Raw genomic sequence first — 20,469 nt, forward strand, 5'->3', positions numbered from 1 at the left:
AATACAGCTTTCAGAACATTAATAGTTGTAATAGTAATTATAATCATAACAATATGAAGAAAAACAAATAGAAACGTTCAAATCAATATGTGTTTCTCTGTAAACTGGTACTTTACCTTTTTTTTTTTTTTTTTTTTTTTTTTTTTTCTACCTGCGAACAGAGAAACATTGCACCTTGAAAATATCTTTTAATACTCTTTCATTCCCAGCATTGTAAGGTGAGGTGTAAATGACAAATATAGATTCCACTAAACCATACACACATCCACAAAAAGTACAAAAATGTCTCACCTTAATACACAAATCTGTTTAGAAAAAGGAGAAACAAAAGCACTATACAGTTACTTGTGCAAAGACAAACAGCTATGTGCTAATATTTAAATACCATTGGTATAGACTGAACCAAATCAATATTTTCTTTTCTCAGGAATCCCTGACATGAGGTAAAAGTAAGTTCTTTTCATCTTTAGTTTTAACACAACTTTTAAAAGTGTTTACAAAATAATGCATATCTTCAGTTCATCAGTACTGTAATTGCTACGAATAGTACAATGTGCCTGTTATGTGCATTGGTCCTTTTATATGACAGTCATCAACAAAAGGACTGGAACACATTTTTTTGTTTTGTTTTTTTTTTTCACTCACAAACAATTCAAAGAGCCCTTTCAATGTGCACACAAAATGGAAAACCTACATTTTCATGACAGTATTCGGTTGAATTAGAGTACAGTACGCACTCGCCTACAAATCAAACACTCATGAACGACACATTAACCCTAAAATATCCTTGGTGCTAATTCAAACTCTCCATGGTAATGCCTGAAAAAAAAAAGCCCACTTCTGCTTATTTATACCAGTAACCGTAATGCAATATATGAATAAATGGGAAAAACTTAAAAGATATTTTGTTCGTCTTTTTTGTTCCAACTTGTGGGCTTCAGTTGCTCCTCTTTATGCATCCAGGGTGAGTTTTCTCACTAATAAATCTGACGAGGGGGGAAAAAACACAAAGGTTCAATCCTACCTAATCAAAGACTCCACTGTGGGACACTGCGACAGACGGGTAAGTTGAGACGATGATATGTTGTCACTGTTGCCTAACGAGGTATACTGTACTGAATGCAGGAACCAGGCCGGCTGAGAGAGAAAGGGGGCGAGGGGTTAGTATTGCTTAGCCTCTCTCCAGCGTCCTGACACCAGGACACCCTCTGTCCTTCCATCGGACTGTTTTCTGACCTTTGGAATGCGTGCGTGCGTCTCCTGCCGCCACACGAAGGCTAAGATGTGATTGCCAAGATTCAGTAACAAAGGTTAAATGGAATTACACCATCAACAAAGAGCATGTCATGGAAAAAAAAAATAAACAAAATCCCAGCACAAGCTATGAGAAATATGAATTTATCCCTGTTATTACCATCGATCATTTCTCGTCCTTTCAGCAGCAAAAAAAAAAAGGCATTTCAGTGGGGGCTGACGAAACCTAGGTTTGACTCTGAAACCAACTAAAAAAGCAGCATTGTTAACGCACTATGCATTTTAAATTCTTGTGCATGCCCTGCACAAAATATGCAAACAAATGTGTTCGTCACATCTGTATAAAATTTCAGCGCTGGATCCATAAAATGCTCCGTTAAAGGGGGCTTAACCTTATGCAACTGGTGTTGGTTTAATGATGTAACACGTGTACTCCTAAGCTAAGAAATCAAAGTCATTTGCATATCTTGTGCAGTAGTGATGTCACACAAGTAGAACTTCTTAAAAATGCTGTTTTCATAGGCAAAATAAAGGGAGCGTATCAGCAAAACAAAAGGCAAATAAATATCAGAACCTACCAAATAAAATAATGCAAGTCTGCTTTTATAGCATAACAGGATTCACAAGAGTCCATATTGCTGATCTTTTAAATTATACATAATTACAAAATATAGAATATCTCTTTACAAAGTTTCTTTTTGTTATATAATACAATTTACAGCATATCAACTATGAAATATGAATCAGGATACTCTAAGAATTTAAAATAACCTGCCTGCTAAGTGCATTTCATCACAAATGCGTTTGTCACTTCAAAAAGTACATATCTCAAGTTGAATGATGCTATAAGTAGGACAGTTATTTCCTGCATAATCTGGTACAACTCTACTGGTGCTCTTCTTCACTTTTTTGACTCGTTAAACGGCCTGCAACGACAACGACGACGGGATCAACTCATACTCACGACTAACGGGAGGAGATATGCCTTTCTATGCTTGCATTGAAAACTTGCATGATATGCCAAACCTTAATAAAGTGACCGAGGTAATGACATCGTACATCTGATTGTCATCACCGTTAAGAGACCCGCCCTAGAGAGTATCTCACACCTTTGCGAATTGGTCCATTTCCCCCCCCCCCCCCCCCCCCCCCCACCCCCACCCCCCACTGGCATCGATATATAGACACGTCTGATTGGCTGCAGGCTGAACCTGTATGTCACCTCCAGCTCGAGGCCTTTGACCGGAGGGTGCAGTCAGTCCCTCTGTGCTCAGCAGGGATGGTATCTGGCTCTGTGTCATGAGAACAATTAAATGAACGGGACTAATGCGTCTCTCTTCTGTATGCCTTTTCGCTTCAATGTAAAAGGCACTTCTTTTGGTCAGAGCCAACAGATGCATTTTTTTTTTTTTTTTTTTTTTTGTTTAATATATTTTCACTGATTTTAGTCTGACAAGTTGCAGGTTTTTCCGTTAGATCCAGCCACTGCTATAAAGTTGTGATGCAGATCATCTCGTCTGCCAGGTCCTCCTCGTAAGGAGCTCTCGGTTCTGTCTCCGGCTCCTCGTCGCTGTAGCTGGCTGCGGTGTCCTGCAGGTCGTAGTCCCTTGGAGTCAGCAGTGGGAACACGTTGACCCCGTTGACGCTCGGGGAAATCCCTCCGTTCAGCAGGTGGCTGGCCGCGCTCTCCATCTCGTCTATCGTCATCTCACACGCATCTGCTATCTCGTGCTTTGTGGCAGCGACGAACTTGGGATCCTTGGCATATCTCCCAAGCCCTTCTGATATCAAAACCTGCTCGACAGAATGAGAGGAAAAAAAAAATAAAAAATATGTTACTGTGGATTTTTCTTGTTTCGGTTATCTGGCTTGTCAACGTTTTTTTTGTTTTGACAGCAGCATAAATCTGTGCCTGTGGGATCAAATTACACACACACACACACACACACACACACACACACACACACACACACACACACACACACACACACACACCTCTCCTCTTCCTACATCCCTACCAAGCCTCAAACTCACCGCTTCCACAAGGCTGGTGGCGCTACCTCTCTTCTGGTGGTACTGGTTGTGGTATTCAGGCGGCACCTGCAGGTGGACAGGCGAGTACATCCTCTGGGAGAACTCGGGGTCATCCGTGTACCAGGAGCTCTTGCGCACGGACACTTGGCTGCTGGCAGCACTCTCCCTGTGTGGATGGTCCACGCGGATGAGAGGGGTGTAGTACGGCGACTGGTCTTTACTGGCCGGTGTGGCGGGAGGAGTGGCCCAGGAGCGGGTGGAGCGGGTTGGGGAGAGGCGGTGGGCTCTGCTGGAGTCCAGGCCTGCTACAGCCATAACCTGTTGGATCAGGAGAGACACATGACACAAACTCCATTCTACCGCACAACAAGGCACATGTTACCGCTAACTCCAGGAGGATGTGCGCGCGATTCATCTCGCTTCAACGAATGCACGTTCTACATCATTTCATTTAGATGTGGCACGGCGTTCAAAACAATGCAAGTGAGCAAACGCGAGAGACGTGTGCAGCCTGCGTTACCTGGTGCTGCATAAGGTGCAGTGGTAGAGCAGTACGCTGGTGTGGAAGCTCGTCCTGGCTACTTTGTCTGCGCAGACACTCAAAGTTGAAGGATGGCCTTCTGTGACCTGAGTGAGTCAGGAGTGAACCGGTGAGTGACCTCATGCAGGAAGCTTTGACAGCATGCGAACACTCCAGGTATATGAAAACCGGGGTGAGTGGGTAAATCATACAGTGGGTGTACAAACGTATCGGCGTGAATGCATTTAGTAGAGTGACTCTTTGATAACAAAAAAAGCTGTTTAACGACTTTTTTTTTTTTTTTTAATCTAGAGCTGCAGGATTCATACCTTGAGGCGTGGCAGGAAGCAACCGTCTCTTTGGTGACCTCCGCGAGTCGTGGTAGAGAGGCTGCTCGTCGTCGTCATAGTAATTGTCAGGGTGATGGTAACCTTTGGGGGTCTCGTACTCCGTGTCGCTGTTCTGATACCTGTCAACATACCGAATTAAGAGCATGATGGCCGACACGCTATCCCAAAACCCGTAAGAAACCGCTGAGTTTGTGATTCTTTATACATCTTTGTACATGTTGTCTATTCTGAGCCGGGTACAACTGCCACACAAGTCAGAAGGAGTAATACCTGTCCCCCGACAGCATACTGTCGTCTTCGTAAAACTCCTCCCCGCTGTAATACTCCCCAGAAAGGCGGTCTTCATCGAACTCCTCCTCCCTGCGGATGGTGGGGTGGTGTCCATCTACTCCGTGGGACCTGGTGAAAGGGTTAGGGCACAGGGGTCACAGAGCGCGCACGCCGCTGCTGTTCAGTGACGCAACTGGAATGTGGCCATGCACTGCCATGCGGACTCAAGTCTCCAGGGGACAGCGATGCAACCGATCACTCTTATGAATATTAACCACATCCAAACCAAGACAACAGGCGGAGGTTTTGGAGCTGAAGAGATCACTCTGTCGACAACGTCATCCACCCTGAGGCCCTTCATTAAAACACAGATCTGTTCTGGGGTGAACTAAGTGTAGGACTTTGGGATTTCTTTCAGAACCAGCGGTGACTAGTTGTTTTTTAAAACATTCTCATACACCTCCTTGTTTTTTGAGCATCTGGGTGCTTGTGCAAAGCAAACACGTCACTTTTACACATGCATAAAGCAGGGCTGCTCTCAGCCATATGCTGGCCACTAACATTTTACGTTATTTCTACGTATTTCAAAGCATTGACACAACTGCTGTTATAACAGAGGCAGATGACAACCGGACGAATGACTGGCCAGCATATAGCACAACGACACCGACTTAACAAGGATGCAACCATTCGCCGATTCAAAATCAAGTCAAAATGAATGAAATAAACATAAAAAAAGTAAAGTCCTTCTTTTTTTGCTGTTGAGACATACTGCCGGAGCCAAACCTATAGAAGCAACATACCTAACATAGGTCTCATAGTAGCGCCTTCTGTCCCAAGATAGCAGAGGGATGGTTGAGAGAAAGCATTTTGGTTAGGAAGGAGAAAGGGAGGGAGAGAACACAGAGAAAAGGACAGAGAAAGCATGACATATATATCATACAGTATATGAAGCATATACAGCATTCTCATATATATATGTATGAGGAGGACAGAGCGTGATGGCGGATGTGGACTCCAGTGTTTGGTTGACAATTTCCATTTTCTATTCTTGAGATAAGAAACAAACAAAAAAAAAAAAAAAAAATCATTTGTCTTTTGTAAAGTGGCAGCGATGAAATTGTCCCCCAAACTTATCGGGTACTAAAGAAAAACAGGTCCAATGAAGGCTGAATAAACAGCGGATGGGAAATCGTGAGATAAGTGCACTATTGATCACTTATGAAATGAACTGTCAGCGTGAGAGTAGGCCTGTGACCCATTATGACGTGAAGGCTTTACAATACAGGTTTGTGAGAAAGGTCCTGCCTGTTGAAAACAAAGTAATTTGCAACAGATAATAATTTAAGATAAGATGTCCTCCTCGTTGCAGCGAGCACTCGATGCATAGAAACTTGTGTTATTTATTTCATTTTCTAAGTTAATTCCTCAGTCAGAGAGACTAAGAAAACACCTCCGGCGAGGTTTTCTTTTTTCCCCATCTATTCAATTTTCACATTTGGCAACTTCAGGAATAAGACCCCCAGATAAAATGTGGCTCAAAGGTCTGAATCTACATCTATTGTTTGGCCGACGGTCGGTGTGTGGATACCTTTGACCCTGGGGTGTCCGCGGCTTGTCGTAGTCGTAGTAGGAGTTGCGAAGACCCGGGTAGCCGTTGGGAGGCGCGTGCTCATAGTAGCGATGGTGTCCTCCGTTGGGAAGACTGGACACGTTGGCGTTGTTGAGGTTGATGTTGGTGGATTTGGGAGACTTGCCGTAGGAGTTGTGGTGGCGGTGGTGATGGTGGTGGTGGTGGTGATGGTGGTTGGGGTGGGACATTGCGTTGGCTCGAGACAGGCGTCCCACCGGCTGCTCCATGTGGGCGTAGTGAGGCGGAGGCTGCACCTGCAGAGGTCGCTGCGTGGCGTTGGTCTGGTGGCCGTTGGATCGCCGGTGACCACCGTTCATGAGATGGTTACCGAAGAGTCCGCCGTTACGCTGCGAAGGAATGCTCAAAGTAAAACCTCCAGAGCCTCGACTTCTCACACAGCGGCAGAACAAATGTGCTATTGATGTTAAGTCTCAGGACTGATTTCTTTTTCAGAAATTGTATGAGCAAAAAGAAGTTCAAAAGCTGGTTCATGGCACATGACGTGAGCAAAAATGAATGCACTTCTGTCTGAATTTGAAATGAAGGAAAACAAAGGAAGCCAAAATAAACCAAAATGATCAAAAAGCTACATAGTGTAGCAACATAAATTAAAGACAACATCTACTATTTAAATTTAGATGATTCATATTTCACTGAGCACATTTCCTTTTATAGATAGCTTTTTTTAAAAAAAAAAAGGAAAACACCAATAAGTAACTTTAAAAGCACAATATTTAAAAAGTTGCCACATGTCCTCTTGTCGTGTAAAATGGAATCAGTTACCCTATAAATTTCCTCGTCTTCCTCTGGAATAAAGTCTACTAGCTCGTCATCTTGCAGATCACATGATATCGCTCGGCGAATTTCGGGCCCAATATCATGCAGCGTGCGAAGGCCAGCCTGTAACCATGACAATAAGAGGGCTAAACGCTACAGCGAAGGGGAACCTTCATCTTACAACTACACAGTAGCAGATCTGAGGTCATACAGTCACAACCACCACACATACTGGGCGCACACACACACACACACACACACACACACACACACACACACACACACACACACACACACACACACACACACACACACACACACCTGTGCTGGAATATGCAACACCTGACATTAACAGTGCTGACAGACTGTGTGAGATGAGAACACATAGACAGACAAATGTGCTCTCCTCAATGCAACCTGCTGTGAGGAATTACTCTTCTGAAATGTCTCGAGTAGCATCCAGCTGTGCTTTGCTGGAGGGAGGAAATAATTACTTTTCTTCCTTTCCTTGATTTGTAGTTTAACCAAATTAGAACAATACACACAAATTGTCACCGTAATTAAATTAAAGGTTGGTCATGTCTACTGTCTGACAATGATATATGGGGTTATATTGTAGCCATATATCATACAGTACATCATAAGGGGAACAGAAATGGCGAGGAGCTTTGCGTGTGAGTTTCATGAATCGATGAGTGAAAATATGGTTGGAGACGACGACACACGCTTAACATCAACATCTACGGTAGCTAAAGACACAGATATACACAAACGACAAATTCACACGTTGGAAACATGAAAAACAACAACAACAACAACAACAACACAGTAACAGATTCATACTGTACACCAAGATCATGAACGTCCTGCTGGATCATAAACCATAACATTAGCACACTTAATGGCATTTGAATGAAATGCACAAAGACACATTTTACAGACTTGACACAACAGAATTGCAACGCTCATAAATCCATGTTTTCACACAATTCCCTCTCTCTCTCTCTCTCATAAATAATACACACACACACACACACACACACACACACACACACACACACACACACACACACACGAGAGGAGACTCACCTGTAACGCGATAGCTGTGTTGTTCTGCGACGGGTGAGCACCCACCAGGCCTTCCTCTTTACGTTTCTTGAATTTCCTAAAGTAGTCCTGTATCAGGAAGGTGGCATAGAACTTCCCCACGGTTACCTCATCATCTGAGTGAACAGACCACACAAACGCTTCCTGTGTCAGCAGGTCACTACACACAGAACCCCCGGGAGAGAGAAGGAGACGCTCGTCTCCTCTCTCTCGCTGTAAACTGTGGGTCCTTCTCCTCAGGACTACAGACGAGGGAGGCACTCTTCAACCCCCAAAATCAAGCAAAAGTAATTTATATCCCAATTATATACATCCATCTTGATGGTGTATATACTGTACCTCAATCTGCACCACATGAGATCCTTTGCTGTGTTTTTAAAAAGAACAAAATCAAATATTTGCTGTGTTTGTGGATTTCTACATCTGAACAGCTTTAGGTGATCAATAAAAGAATCTTCTGCATCAAATGTATAATTGTCTTGAAATTGGATGGATTAAATTGTGTAAATAGGACCCACTAAAGCTGAGAGTAATGGCTATTGTAACCTCTCTGTCCCTTCTTCATTAATGGTACTGATGAAGAGGAGAGGATGAGACTCAAGGTCCGATAGACAACAAATCAACATATAAATACTGCTACTTTTCAATCAGCAGTATGTAACTAGTCGTGAAATACAGGGTGCAAAAACAAGACTTTTAAATATTAAGATACCATTTATCTTAAGCAAACTGCCATTCATTTACCTTTGAGACACTTCTGTAATTTCTTAAATATTTTTGAGATGTCATTGGGAGGGTGTGTGGAGCAAATTATTTGTTTTAAATGTCAGAGAATGCCATTTAATTGACTTCTTTAGCACATGCAAGCAAAGCAGATCTACAGTATGCATCATACATGTCAGTATGTTTTGCGTAAATTCACCTGTCTGTGCTCATGTGTGCCTGTTTGCTATATGTGTGCGCTAGCCAGTGAAGGCTGTGCTTAAAAACTGTGTGTTTTTGTCCCGTTGGATTTTTGAATTATTTGAAGAGCGTGTGAGAATCATTCTGAAGCAGGGGTCTGAATCACTTTGAACAAGAACGCCGGGGACAGAGAGCAGAGAGAGAGAGGCAACACTAGTTCCATGCCACCACCCTAAAACAGAACTGCTTCAGAATATTCTGAAGTGCTTCAGAGTTTGGATACAGAGATATGAAAGTGTGAGGAAGAATAAGCTGTGGAAGCTCAAGCGGTGAGAAAAGGACGGAGATTAAGACAACAGAGTGAATCGGAGAAACTGAGAAAAAAAGAGAAAGAGAGAGAGAGAGACAGATAAATAAGAAACGAGAGACGCATTGTTGAGTAAGACAGAGCGTGCGTTTGGACAGTGGTCTACAAGGCCATGCAAGCCCAAAGCCCAGCAGACAGTCAGTGGCCTCCATCAGCATCCAGGGCAGGAGGAAGGAGTGTGGATCAAACACACACACACACACACACACACACACACACACACACACACACACACACACACACACACAGACAAGAAACACACTGCTGAAGGGACAACCAGGAGAAAATGAGCAGAGCAGAAACAGCACAGTACAGCTGTACGTGTGTGTGTGAGCATCAATGTGTGTTAGCGAGTTTTTTTTTAAATTTTAGAACATAGATATGAAAGAGCAGTTTGGAGCTTCCAGTAATTTTATGCAAATAGCATATGGGCAGCATCTGGCGTGTGTGTGTGTGTGTGTGTGTGTGTGTGTGTGTGTGCGAGCGGCTTCAGCTTGATTTGTGTGTCAAACTACGACAGAAGGACAGAGAGGTGTGTGTGTGTGTGTGTGTGTGTGTGTGTGATTTCATGAGGCAGATTCCACTAACCACCAGCAGGAGGCACCACTTGGTCCAGCAGCTTCATGCTGGTTCTCTTCCAGATCTTCTTGATGACAGCGCGCAGCTCTTCGTTGGCCTGCTCTAGATTACCTGCACCACAGGGAAATAAAAAAAAAAAAAAAAAAAAAAAACGTCCCTAAGAAACCAGCGCTCCAGCCCACAGCCATTTTAAATCCACGCGAGCTCGTGATTAAAGGCAACAGAGGAACGTTCAGCGAATGCAACAGCAGAGCGTAATGGGATACATATCTGGCTCATACCTTCTGTTTTGATCTTCAGGGCCGTGCGCACCAGTGCAAACAAAGTGGCGTTGAACATGACTGTGCCGTCACTGTTCAGGGGCATGTTCATGGCTACCAACCTCTGAAAGAAGAGAGCACAGAGAGGCCGTCAGCGTGGTCAGGTCGGCGCCAGCTGAACGATCACTATGTCTCTTTGCATTTTGTAAATTCGATGTTAGATTAAGGGAGGGGAGACCTTGCAAGCCACTCGGTGAGGGCACAGTTTGCCGAAGCCGAGCGGAGGCTGGATACGACGGAGAAGCGTAACAACATCCAGATGTTTAATTCTGCCCCTTTATGAGGAAAAAAACAACAAACAGATGTAAGACATTAACTGTCAGTGTACAGAGAAAACGACTGCACGGTAAAATGAACGTGAAATACTTTGCGATACTGGCGGTAATGAAGCACGTACTTAGCCTCTGGGTCGTACTCTGACCAAATTCTCTTGAATTCATCGAGGTGATGTGGACCAAGAATGGACCAATCACGCGTTAGATAGTCAAAGTTGTCCATGATGACGGCCACAAACAAATTGATAATCTGGAACGGAGCGAGAAAATTGTCTTACATGCATTTGCTTGGCGTTGTGCGGCCTATTCAATGCGTTTCAATGAATCATAATCACAGTCACTAGACACAGATGCACAAAGTTGTTTTTGAAACTTGAGCAATCTAGGTTAAAATAAATCTGAACTTCAAAATAAAAGCGTAAATACTGGCTATCAGCCAGTTTAAGAAGGGCTGAATGTTACATGCTGTGACCAGATCAGTTAAACTAAATGAGAACAATAGGTTGGATATAGCATTGTTTGGTACTTTATCGGAAAGGAACTACTACGTTGTCATATTACAACTTTGTTCAGGTCCTCTAATCATTGGAAGCCATGTTGTTTATGGAATATCAGTGGAGCAGCATGGGCCTGTCAATGAGCAAATATGCACAGCCAGGCTTTACATAGCATCCTATGAATCATACTCAAGACTGTAGGAAAGACAATCCTTCAAACAGAGAAATGTAAAATCTTGAATCTCCCGGTAAATAGCTAGTATTAAGACAAACACTGTTTAACATGTGTTGTGTACCAAGAAGGCGCAGAGCATGTAGAAGGTGATGAAGTAAATTATTGCGAATCCACTCCCACACGTCATCTCCTCCCCGGGGTTGTAGTCGGACTCTGGGTCACACAGCTTCCCTGCTATACAGGCCAACATGATCTCCTGCCACGCCTCTCCAGTGGCACACCTGGTGGAACGACGGGCACAAATGAATCACGCGACGAAGCAACGCAGAAAACGAGAAACAGTGAACCCCAAGAACCTACTCACCTGAAGAGAAGGAGCACTGCCTGAGGGAAGGTCTGGAAGTTGTTGTTTCTGTTGATGTGCGTGCCGTCCACCATGGCAACCTTTCCAAACACCTGAAGCAGAAATGTGGCTCACGTGAATTTAACTGCAGCCGCACCAACACAAAGGGAAAATGCTCCGTCACATTCAGTTACCGACCTGCATGCCAATGACAGCGTAGATGAAGAACAGCATGGCTATCAGGAGAGCAACGTATGGCAGAGCCTTCAGGCAAAAGAGAGGAAAAACAGCAGATTAATACGTGTGATTTTGACTATCCCCCCCCCCCCCCCCCCCAGCCACCGATAAGATAATCGTACTCCACCTCACCTGGAATGATTTGATGAAAGTCCAAAGCAGGGTGCGAATGCCCTCCCCTCTGCTGAGGAGCTTGACCAGCCGCATGACCCGAAACAGACGAAAGAAGGTGATGGAGATGCGAGCGCTGTCCTCCGTGTTCTGAGGAGAAACAGTCCCGAGTCAGAGGACAGGGACAGCCGCAGCGCATGTAGTGGACACAGAGCACCTGGCTGCGCCTTACGGGATGACGAAGAAGAGGCCACAACTGAGACCCCCGGTGTCAGATACATGTGGGCTGAAAAAGCAGCACTGCGTCTTGTGGGTAAAACCGTGTGTTTAGAGCAAACCTAGTTTTGCATTTGAGTAGTTTTCTGGTGTGGAGGCAACATCTTTTACATGCTGTGCAGTTACTCTGCACAGCATATGCAAGCCTGCAGATTTTAGGCAATTTCTGGTCGAATCATAATCAAACGGAGTCTTCAAAGCAGAGCAGCTGCAGCCGATATGTTTCTGTTAGTCTGCATCAAAAGCACTGTCAGGAGCCCTGTCTCTGTAAAGACCTACAAGGGAGGAAGCAAGGAGGCGAGCATGCTGGAGAAAACCTTGCCATATTTGAAAGGAAACATCTGCACAAGCGTGGCACCCTCAATCCAGAGTCACTGCATGCAGAGTCACAGTGGGGCCAACCCGAACGGGTTCGGCCACGGGGGGGGGAGGGGGGAGGGGGGGGGGGTTCACAGGTCAGAGCGGAGTGACCTGATCCCGTGGGTCATCCATGGGTAACTACCCCCGCGCAAGAAGGGCGGCAGAGACCATGTAGCGGTGTCAACATCACAAACGTGAGGAGCGGCACAAACGCCGTTCCCACCTAACAAGAACACGCAGCGTCACGTTTGAGCGACACACTCTCCTTTGAAATAACTCCAAACATTTAGGATAAAATGAAAAGCATTTTTTGTTTGTTTTTTAAAGATATATGCAAATTAACAAACAAAACAAAATGCAAGAAAAATGTTTTTTTTTTTTTTTAAATGACAGAGAATGGGAACATACCATGAGAAAATAATTGAAATAGAAATAAGCGATCATAGGAGGTGTAACAGAAAAAAATACCAAACAAAGAGATGCAGATCTAATAAACATGGCATGGCCCTGAAGGGGGGGATGGGGGGAGGGGGATGGGGGGTTGAGGGGGGGGGGGGTGCGGAGCATCTTACCCCCTGCTCATCCACCTGGGGCGTCTCCGTTGGCTTTAAAATCAAAGACCTGTATTAATGTCTTGGACAGGGCCCGCAGGTCTCACACACACACACACACACACACACACACACACACACACACACACACACACACACACACACACACACACACATCGGGCCAAACACGTAAAAAACATCACATTGGAAAAGTGTCCCACAACGTCCAGCGCATGTCAGTCAAGACGCAGACAGAACAAAGTCACTACTCTCCTCATAGACGGGACACAACTTGTCTTGTTTCACTATGACAAAGACGGACATTCACGTATATATATATATATATATATATATATATATATCATTGTCTATGTACACTCATTTAATATAATGACAGACACAACACGTTATCTTAACACTTTAACGGACTAAACCGGACAAACAGCTTGACATTCTTATGTAGGACTTGCATGTCAGACTGACAAACGACATGGAATTACTTAATTACTTAGTAACATGTAAGACTGGCACACAACTTTATCACTCCCCCCCCCCCCGGTGTAAGGGTCACTACTGGTGATGGGATTGACTGGATTTCATGGCTGAGGTCAACGTTAATGAGAAGGTAACCGACTGACGTAACAGATGTCATGAATTCGTGTGGTGATGAGAGCACCGTCTGCTATTTTTCCTTCTCAACACATAGCTAATTATTCAGGGTTTTTTTATCCATATTTGGCGTCATAAACACGAAAATGATACACTGTGTGCGTCATTAATGGCACCCATTCAAAAATGATTGTAGTACATGCAAGACAGCTGCAATCTCACTACATCTTCGGTGTTGTAACAATTCTGATGTTGTCTGAGATGAAAACACAGCTCAAAAAGAGACCGAGCGTCACAAAATAGTTTGTTCTGTACACATCCGCTCACTCAGACTCACACCTGGACACAGTTATTGTTTTGCGATTCACGTCGTTAACAACAAATCACAGGATATCAGCAGGATTCAGCGAGCATTTGAACACGGAGGAACGTTTAGGTGCAACATAAAATCAATCACAGTGGTGGCGGCTAGATTGAACCTGTATAATGATTTTATGATTTTTGCAAAAGAATGACATTAACTTAACACTGAAAAGAGTCATATCAGGAGGCTCAGCGTTGAAAACAAAGAGAATCTCCAGACAGATATGGCTTCATTCAAATCCCTCAGCGCGATACTTCACAACCCGCCAGTATGAGGTGCAGAATGAGCAGCGATGATAACATAAATGTAGAATTAGCTTGAGGAGGTTCTTTAGGTAATCCTGACCACAGCGCTGATGGAGCATGCGCTCAGCATTGCCGCGTTGCCGGGGGGGGGGGGGGGGAAGCGCTGCACGCACACGCAAGACATTTGTATGATGAGGAGCCATTGGTGAACTCATAGCAATGCAGCAACGCATGCATGTCAGTAGTGCCCTGCAACAAAAAAACTGCCATAAGCAGGGCGCTCTCACAGTCCGGTGCAGAAAGAGGTGAGCGGAGAGCAGAGGAGAGAGGAGGAGGACAGAGGAGGAGGAGGAGGAGAGAAACAAGAGAGAGAGAGAGAGAGAGAGAGAGAGCAACACTTTGATAGGAAGTCAAACCAGACAGATTGAGCCATACTGGAACAGGAAGAAGAGGGGGAATGCAGAGAGGTTTAAAGAGGAGAGAGTTACTGTGTTCATGCACCTGACTGGAGTCTACACACCTGCGCTACATATGAGCTCCATTCTGAGCTTTAAGAGCTCACTACAGGAAGACAGAACAAAACACAGAGACAATCACTCACAAAGACACAAACACAAGATCATCAAAGAACCTCAAACCCAGCTGCACTAAACCACCATTAGTGGAAATGTACAAAAAGTAACGACTAAACTCAGTGTCTTCTTATCTGCTGATGATTTTTGTTCACAGATTCTTAACTGTTTGGTAAAAGGACGCTGAGACTTTAACGTTAATTTGAGAACTGTATCTGAAGCCTAATCTAGTATTTTGTATTTCTTATGTTTCTTTCCATTTCACTACATGGCATCTGTTTGACATAATAGTGATGCACTAAATCCCCCCAAAAAAATGTATGTTAAGATGCTGTGGTCTACACAACTTTAAGGCAAGTAAAAGATGACATTTCTTAAAAAAAAAAAAAATCTCATCCCAATTTTCAGCTTTTCAAGCAGATTGAGCTCCGCTGATTCTGTCCTAAAATGGTCCTTAATGTTGTGCAGGGTGAACGTTTCCAAGCTCTGAGCTACAGGGCCATTCTGTCTGGAGGCGAAAGGTTGAGAGAAAAGATCAAACTTCACAAGGCGCTATGGACAAAAACTGACCGGAGGGGAATGGAGCGAGTGGCCGAGCGCCATCTGTGAGAGGCGGGACATGGAAAAGGATGTTAGGGGGAGTGAGGTGAAAGGGCTGACGCTTTCCCAGCATGCACTTGGGGAGATCAACAGCAGTCAGGCGAGGGGAACTAGCAATCACGCGGCCTCATGAGTGGAATGGCAAGCAGGTAGCGGACGTCAGTGAATCAAAAATGCAAACTCTTCGTAGATCAGCTATTACAATTGATTGCATGGTTTAATATCTGATCTAGTGTAGTTTGCTGTACCGCACAAACGACAACAACCACATGCAATGCGAACAACTAACATAATGTAAATGGTAGATGAAAGGTGCCTCACAAGAACCACTATGAGGGCCCTTGTGAAATCAACATCATGTCCCCGACATTAACAACACACACGTTTATACACACACCTCAAAGTACAAACTGCACATATGTTAAACACACATGCATAACAATATTCACCGACACACACCACCACTGTATGCTTTAAACAAAGTTAGTGCTTGTTTGTTTATACACTCATGCAGACACACACATTTAGGAACTCAAAACTGAGAAAACACAGAAAACATGAAATATAACTCCAGAAAAACAGCACTGCAGCTCAGGTGTGAGAGCACTCAGAAGGGGGGGGGGGGGGGGGGGGGCAGGTTGAGCAGTGAGTCTTTGGTGCACTGCAACTCTCACAGGCACAATCACCACCAGAACCTTGACTTTAGCATTCCTGGTGTTTGTTTGGACTACGAATCTGATCTTCACCGGTTTCATTTTTTTGTAAACTCAAAGCAAACACAACGGAGTCGATCGCCGACGTTTAGTCCTTGTTTTAGGCCATTAAGTGCATCTTTGCAGTTGGCTACGGTGGAGAAGTAGTCGTCCACTACCTTGACATGAATTTTCAAAAGCGAATGACTTTGATCGATATTGAAATAAGCTTTCAATTCAAATTAAATCTATGTGTCGCTGTTCAACAAAAAAAATTACAAAAATCTATTTTTGCTCGAGTCACTTAAACATTCAATGACTGATTTAGTTTTTTGATCCACTGTAAAAGGGGTCTTGGAGATAAAGTTGTTATAAATAAATAACAGGTTACACACACATACAACAGTTTTAGTTCATTGCCATACTTGCCTCTACAAGTTTCTATGGAAACAAAAATGAACAAGAGTAAGAATTAGACAACCATTTCATAAATCATCCTCCTCTGAACCAAACACAGGCTTCATTTCACAAAGAAACGAGAGACACTCCTGCTTTTCACGGCCGTGTCCGAGAGTTAACAATCAGCACGGTTCATCAGATATTTGTCATGATTCCTGCAACAAAGTACTGCAACACATTGACAATAAAACATTTAAGCAGAAGCAGAAGACAGACTATTGGATTCAATGTACTGTAGATGTAGCACCAATAACAACAGGACATAAACAAAAAGGTCAAACTGAAGCTTTACAGAATAAGCCAATGGCGCTTTAACAACTATGAATGCCTTCTTCTCACAAATACAAATGTCAAGTTTTAGCATGCTCAGTATCCTGATAATGGAAGCTCTTAGTTTAGCTGTAAAGGCTACAACTGAACACACTAGAGAAGCGGTTCCCACAAGACATTCCCAAACAAAGACTAAAGGGCCATCGTGCGATCCGTGACACTTAATCATGTTTCTTATGTTTCTACTTTTACCACTTTAAGACTCTAAAATCCTTTCAATGAAAGAAATCAGAGAAGAAGATTAAAAAAAACCTCATTAATTGATCTTCTCTGGACTCTTGTAAAAGGGTCGACTTCATCCTCAGGGTCCTAAAGACAAACCCGTTTGGGAACCGCTGCACTAGAGGCTGACAATAATACTGCCGATTGCCATGTGGCTTTCCTGTAACGCTTCACTTCAACTTGGAAGGAAGAAAAAAGTAGTACTTACATTAACTTCGGTGATAGCGATATCGACGACGCTACCGACAACAATTAAGGCATCGAAAGTGTTCCAAGCATCAGCGAAATAGTGCTGTTGATGCACAGCGTTACGTGAAAGGGTACAGATGGGAATGAAGGAGAAAGACCATGAAGGGAAGGAGAGGGAGACAGAATGAGACAGATGATCAGAAGAGTGGATTTAATGAAATGGCAGGGTCAAGGGGAGGACAAAAAGAGAGAGAGAGAGAAAAAAAAGGATATCAAGGATTAAGATTGGGCAGATGAGAAGCCAGAAATCAGAGCCAGAGCCATAGAAACCGGCGGTCTTAGGCCGAGGTGGTCCCAGACAGAGAGAGGGTCAGAGAGCGGCAGGGAGGGACTCGTTGCGGCTGAGCTTTTACTTACATCAATCTCACTGAGAACAATGTCTACTATGCTGCCAATCACAACCAGGGCGTCGAACACATTCCAGGCATCCCCAAAATAGCCCTGAGTGAGGTGGAGCGAGTGGCGTGCAAGTTGGATCGGCACAAACACAAAGTCTTGAGTTTTACACTGAAATACAGACTCATTGCGGTGATGCAGAAACACACAGGAACCCCTGCTGGTACTAGTGCAGAGTGTTAACAGCTGCAGGGTACTAGAGCTGCACCAAAATTGATGTTGATGCTAATGCTACATGCAGAAACACTGCTGCCAGAACTTGACAAACAGCGAGTGCTACTTTAATCAAAAATAGAGATCAGCACTTCACGCCACACTCTGTCTCTTACTAGCAGCCTGTCCTTCTTCGCAACACAGAGCTGTTGGCCAGGCGGTTGAAGGGAAAATGGCGACAACAACAAAAACCACATTAATTGACTCATCAGTTGTCACACGTTCACATACACTGGCTTCATTTTTAAAACATTCGAGCAATAGTTCAACATGTTGGGAAAATGCACACGTTCTCAGTCGGATTGGAAGCGGTTGTCAGCGAAGACGTTTGCTCACCCTGGGTTTGAAAGCGATGAGTTTGAGAACCATTTCCACAGTGAATACAGCGGTGAAGACCATGTTGAGGATGTCCATCACGTAGTTAAAGAGCGCTGACTGTCCGTAGTGCTGTGGAGAGGCAAAGACAAACAAAGAGGACAGTTAAAGAAAAGTGAAGAAAACAGAGCTGCTGTTATTTATGATATGTTCTTAATTCATTTTAGACAAATCAAAGACTTGGGTCAGAAAGATGGAAAAACAAGAATGTTGTGTGTTAAGAATGACACATTTAGAGACGCTAACTGTATCCTTCACATTATTCTGAAGGAATAAGTTGTATGTTGTAAAAATAAATTCAACAATCTGGGTGAAAATGTATGTTGCATGCTTTGCTTTCAGTCCCCTTTATCTCCTTTTGCATTGATGATATACAACACAGTGTCTTTTATAATAATACCACTGGAGGGAGCCAAAAATATACATTTAAAAAAAAAAAAAACTGTACACATAGTACTGGAAAAAACCTGCTCTGTTTAGGTAACCATGGAGAGGCAAAAAGTTCGTCTATACTGATAAAAACATCATTGACTGCAGATGTTTTATCATATATAAACACAAATGTAGGACTTCATAAAACAGTTTTATTTCTGAATGATTATTAAATACCCACTGACAAAAAAAAAAACAGACTTTCTCAACCTCTGCTTTCAAACTAAACACACATCAGCACATTTAAAACACCTGTAATCTGTGCATATGTCTGACGTTAGCACTACTTCATAATTCTTGTTTTCCAGTATGAGCCCATTCTTTGTTCACGGAGCTGGCTGGTGTCAGCGGCGTAAACACAGTGTGTGTGTGTGACTCCTTACCTGCACAGCCAGGCAGAGCGTGTTGAGCATAATGAGCACAAACATGATGTACTCGAACCCAGTGGAGTTCACCACGTACCAGAACTTGTACTGGTACGGGTTTTTAGGGATGTACCTCCTCAGTGGACGCGCCTTGAGAGCGTACTCGACGCACTGACGCTGCACAGAGACACACAACGTTTGGTTTTTAATGCTCAGTCAATGACACACTTGATACCTTTATTTGAATCCAAACCTAGAGTATTCATGTGAGCCGCAATAATAACTAACAATGTAATGGTGATAATCAGGTTTAGGACATATGTGTAAACTGCAATAACTATAACTATAACTAGCGCTTATTGTCAAGAAAATCGTGCCTTTTTTCACACATTACCACAAAGTCAAGAGACCTGGAATTAGTTGAAATCAGTATATTTTAAGTCCTCCTTCATTGTGCTGTAGCTTTTGACCAAACGCACAAACAAAGACTCCGTGAAGCCGCCGACTCTCACCTGGTTCTTGTCGAGTTCACAGTTTTTGTACTCTTTCTCTCCTTGTTCCTGAAATGTGACGATCACAAAGCCCACGAAGATGTTCATCATGAAGAACGCGATGATGATGATGTAGATGATGAAGAAGATGGAAATCTCCACGCGGTAGTTGTAAATGGGACCCAGGTTCTCCCTGTTCGAGTCGATCGCCTTGTACAGTAAACTGGGAAGAGAACAGAGAGAGAGAGAGAGAGAGAGAGAGAGAGAGAGAGAGAGAGAGAGAGAGAGAGAGAGAGAGAGAGAGAGAGAGAGAGCATGTGATCCAGCCTCACAGCCCAGAGTGTTGATAATACTGAACTCTATTTATCAGAGCGTTAACGGGATTAAACATTTTGAATCTTACGCAGGCCAGCCTTCAAAAGTGGACACAGTGAACAGAGCCATCATAGCCATGAGGACGTTGTCAAAGTTGAAGTCGCTGTTGTGCCACAGGCGTCTGTGGATGGTCGGCTGGTTCACGTCTCCATCCTTATACAGGATGTAGGTGCCCCTACGAGAAAATGACATGTTGCGTGAAGGTTATGACTGAAGCCGCGATCATAATTGCAGGTTAATTAGCTGTGAAGGAGCAAGACAAGTGGAACTAACTTGCACTCTTCTGGGCTGGACTTGGCTTCGTCTGTGCAGCGATAGAACTTTCCCTGTGGAGGACAACACAATATTTACACTCTGACGATGAATATACTCCATATCTCTAACTTCACGTCTCATTTTCTTATTTTGAATCTCAGCGCTGATGACCTTAAACAGCTGCACCCCTATGCAGGCGAACATGAACTGGAGCAGAGTGGTGACGATCATGATGTTACCGATAGTTCTGATGGCCACGAACACACACTGCACCACGTGCTGCAAG

At 43.8% G+C, this 20,469-nt stretch overlaps 1 protein-coding gene across 11 annotated transcripts in view; it reads right to left on the minus strand.

Annotated features, from left to right (window-relative positions):
• Positions 1–2,653: 2,653 nt before the first annotated feature.
• cacna1da (calcium channel, voltage-dependent, L type, alpha 1D subunit, a) overlaps positions 2,654–20,469 on the minus strand; it is a 51,968-nt gene continuing 34,152 nt past the window's right edge. For 5 of the 11 annotated variants that reach the window (XM_068712070.1, XM_068712076.1, XM_068712077.1 and 2 more), the window contains 25 exons: positions 20,355–20,462; positions 20,202–20,254; positions 19,957–20,103; positions 19,575–19,776; positions 19,081–19,239; positions 18,227–18,337; positions 17,241–17,324; positions 12,961–12,993; positions 11,774–11,902; positions 11,603–11,668; positions 11,426–11,517; positions 11,183–11,342; positions 10,512–10,639; positions 10,293–10,389; positions 10,076–10,178; positions 9,804–9,905; positions 7,928–8,061; positions 6,845–6,961; positions 6,020–6,408; positions 5,232–5,258; positions 4,429–4,557; positions 4,138–4,277; positions 3,809–3,915; positions 3,289–3,606; positions 2,654–3,048 (listed from right to left, as the gene is read on the minus strand). In XM_068712070.1, coding sequence (XP_068568171.1) covers positions 2,743–3,048; positions 3,289–3,606; positions 3,809–3,915; positions 4,138–4,277; positions 4,429–4,557; positions 5,232–5,258; positions 6,020–6,408; positions 6,845–6,961; positions 7,928–8,061; positions 9,804–9,905; positions 10,076–10,178; positions 10,293–10,389; positions 10,512–10,639; positions 11,183–11,342; positions 11,426–11,517; positions 11,603–11,668; positions 11,774–11,902; positions 12,961–12,993; positions 17,241–17,324; positions 18,227–18,337; positions 19,081–19,239; positions 19,575–19,776; positions 19,957–20,103; positions 20,202–20,254; positions 20,355–20,462 — 3,441 coding nt within the window. In that variant the 3' untranslated portion in view covers positions 2,654–2,742. The remainder of the gene's footprint in view (positions 3,049–3,288; positions 3,607–3,808; positions 3,916–4,137; positions 4,278–4,428; positions 4,558–5,231; positions 5,259–6,019; positions 6,409–6,844; positions 6,962–7,927; positions 8,062–9,803; positions 9,906–10,075; positions 10,179–10,292; positions 10,390–10,511; positions 10,640–11,182; positions 11,343–11,425; positions 11,518–11,602; positions 11,669–11,773; positions 11,903–12,960; positions 12,994–17,240; positions 17,325–18,226; positions 18,338–19,080; positions 19,240–19,574; positions 19,777–19,956; positions 20,104–20,201; positions 20,255–20,354; positions 20,463–20,469) is intronic. The other 6 variants (XM_068712073.1, XM_068712075.1, XM_068712078.1 and 3 more) reach the window with 3 other exon arrangements.

The sequence above is a fragment of the Cebidichthys violaceus genome, unplaced genomic scaffold (genome assembly GCF_023349555.1).
Source record: "Cebidichthys violaceus isolate CVI_PGR_0920_01 unplaced genomic scaffold, fCebVio1.0.p SCAF_17, whole genome shotgun sequence".
In the NCBI taxonomy this organism is placed as follows: domain Eukaryota; kingdom Metazoa; phylum Chordata; class Actinopteri; order Perciformes; family Stichaeidae; genus Cebidichthys; species Cebidichthys violaceus.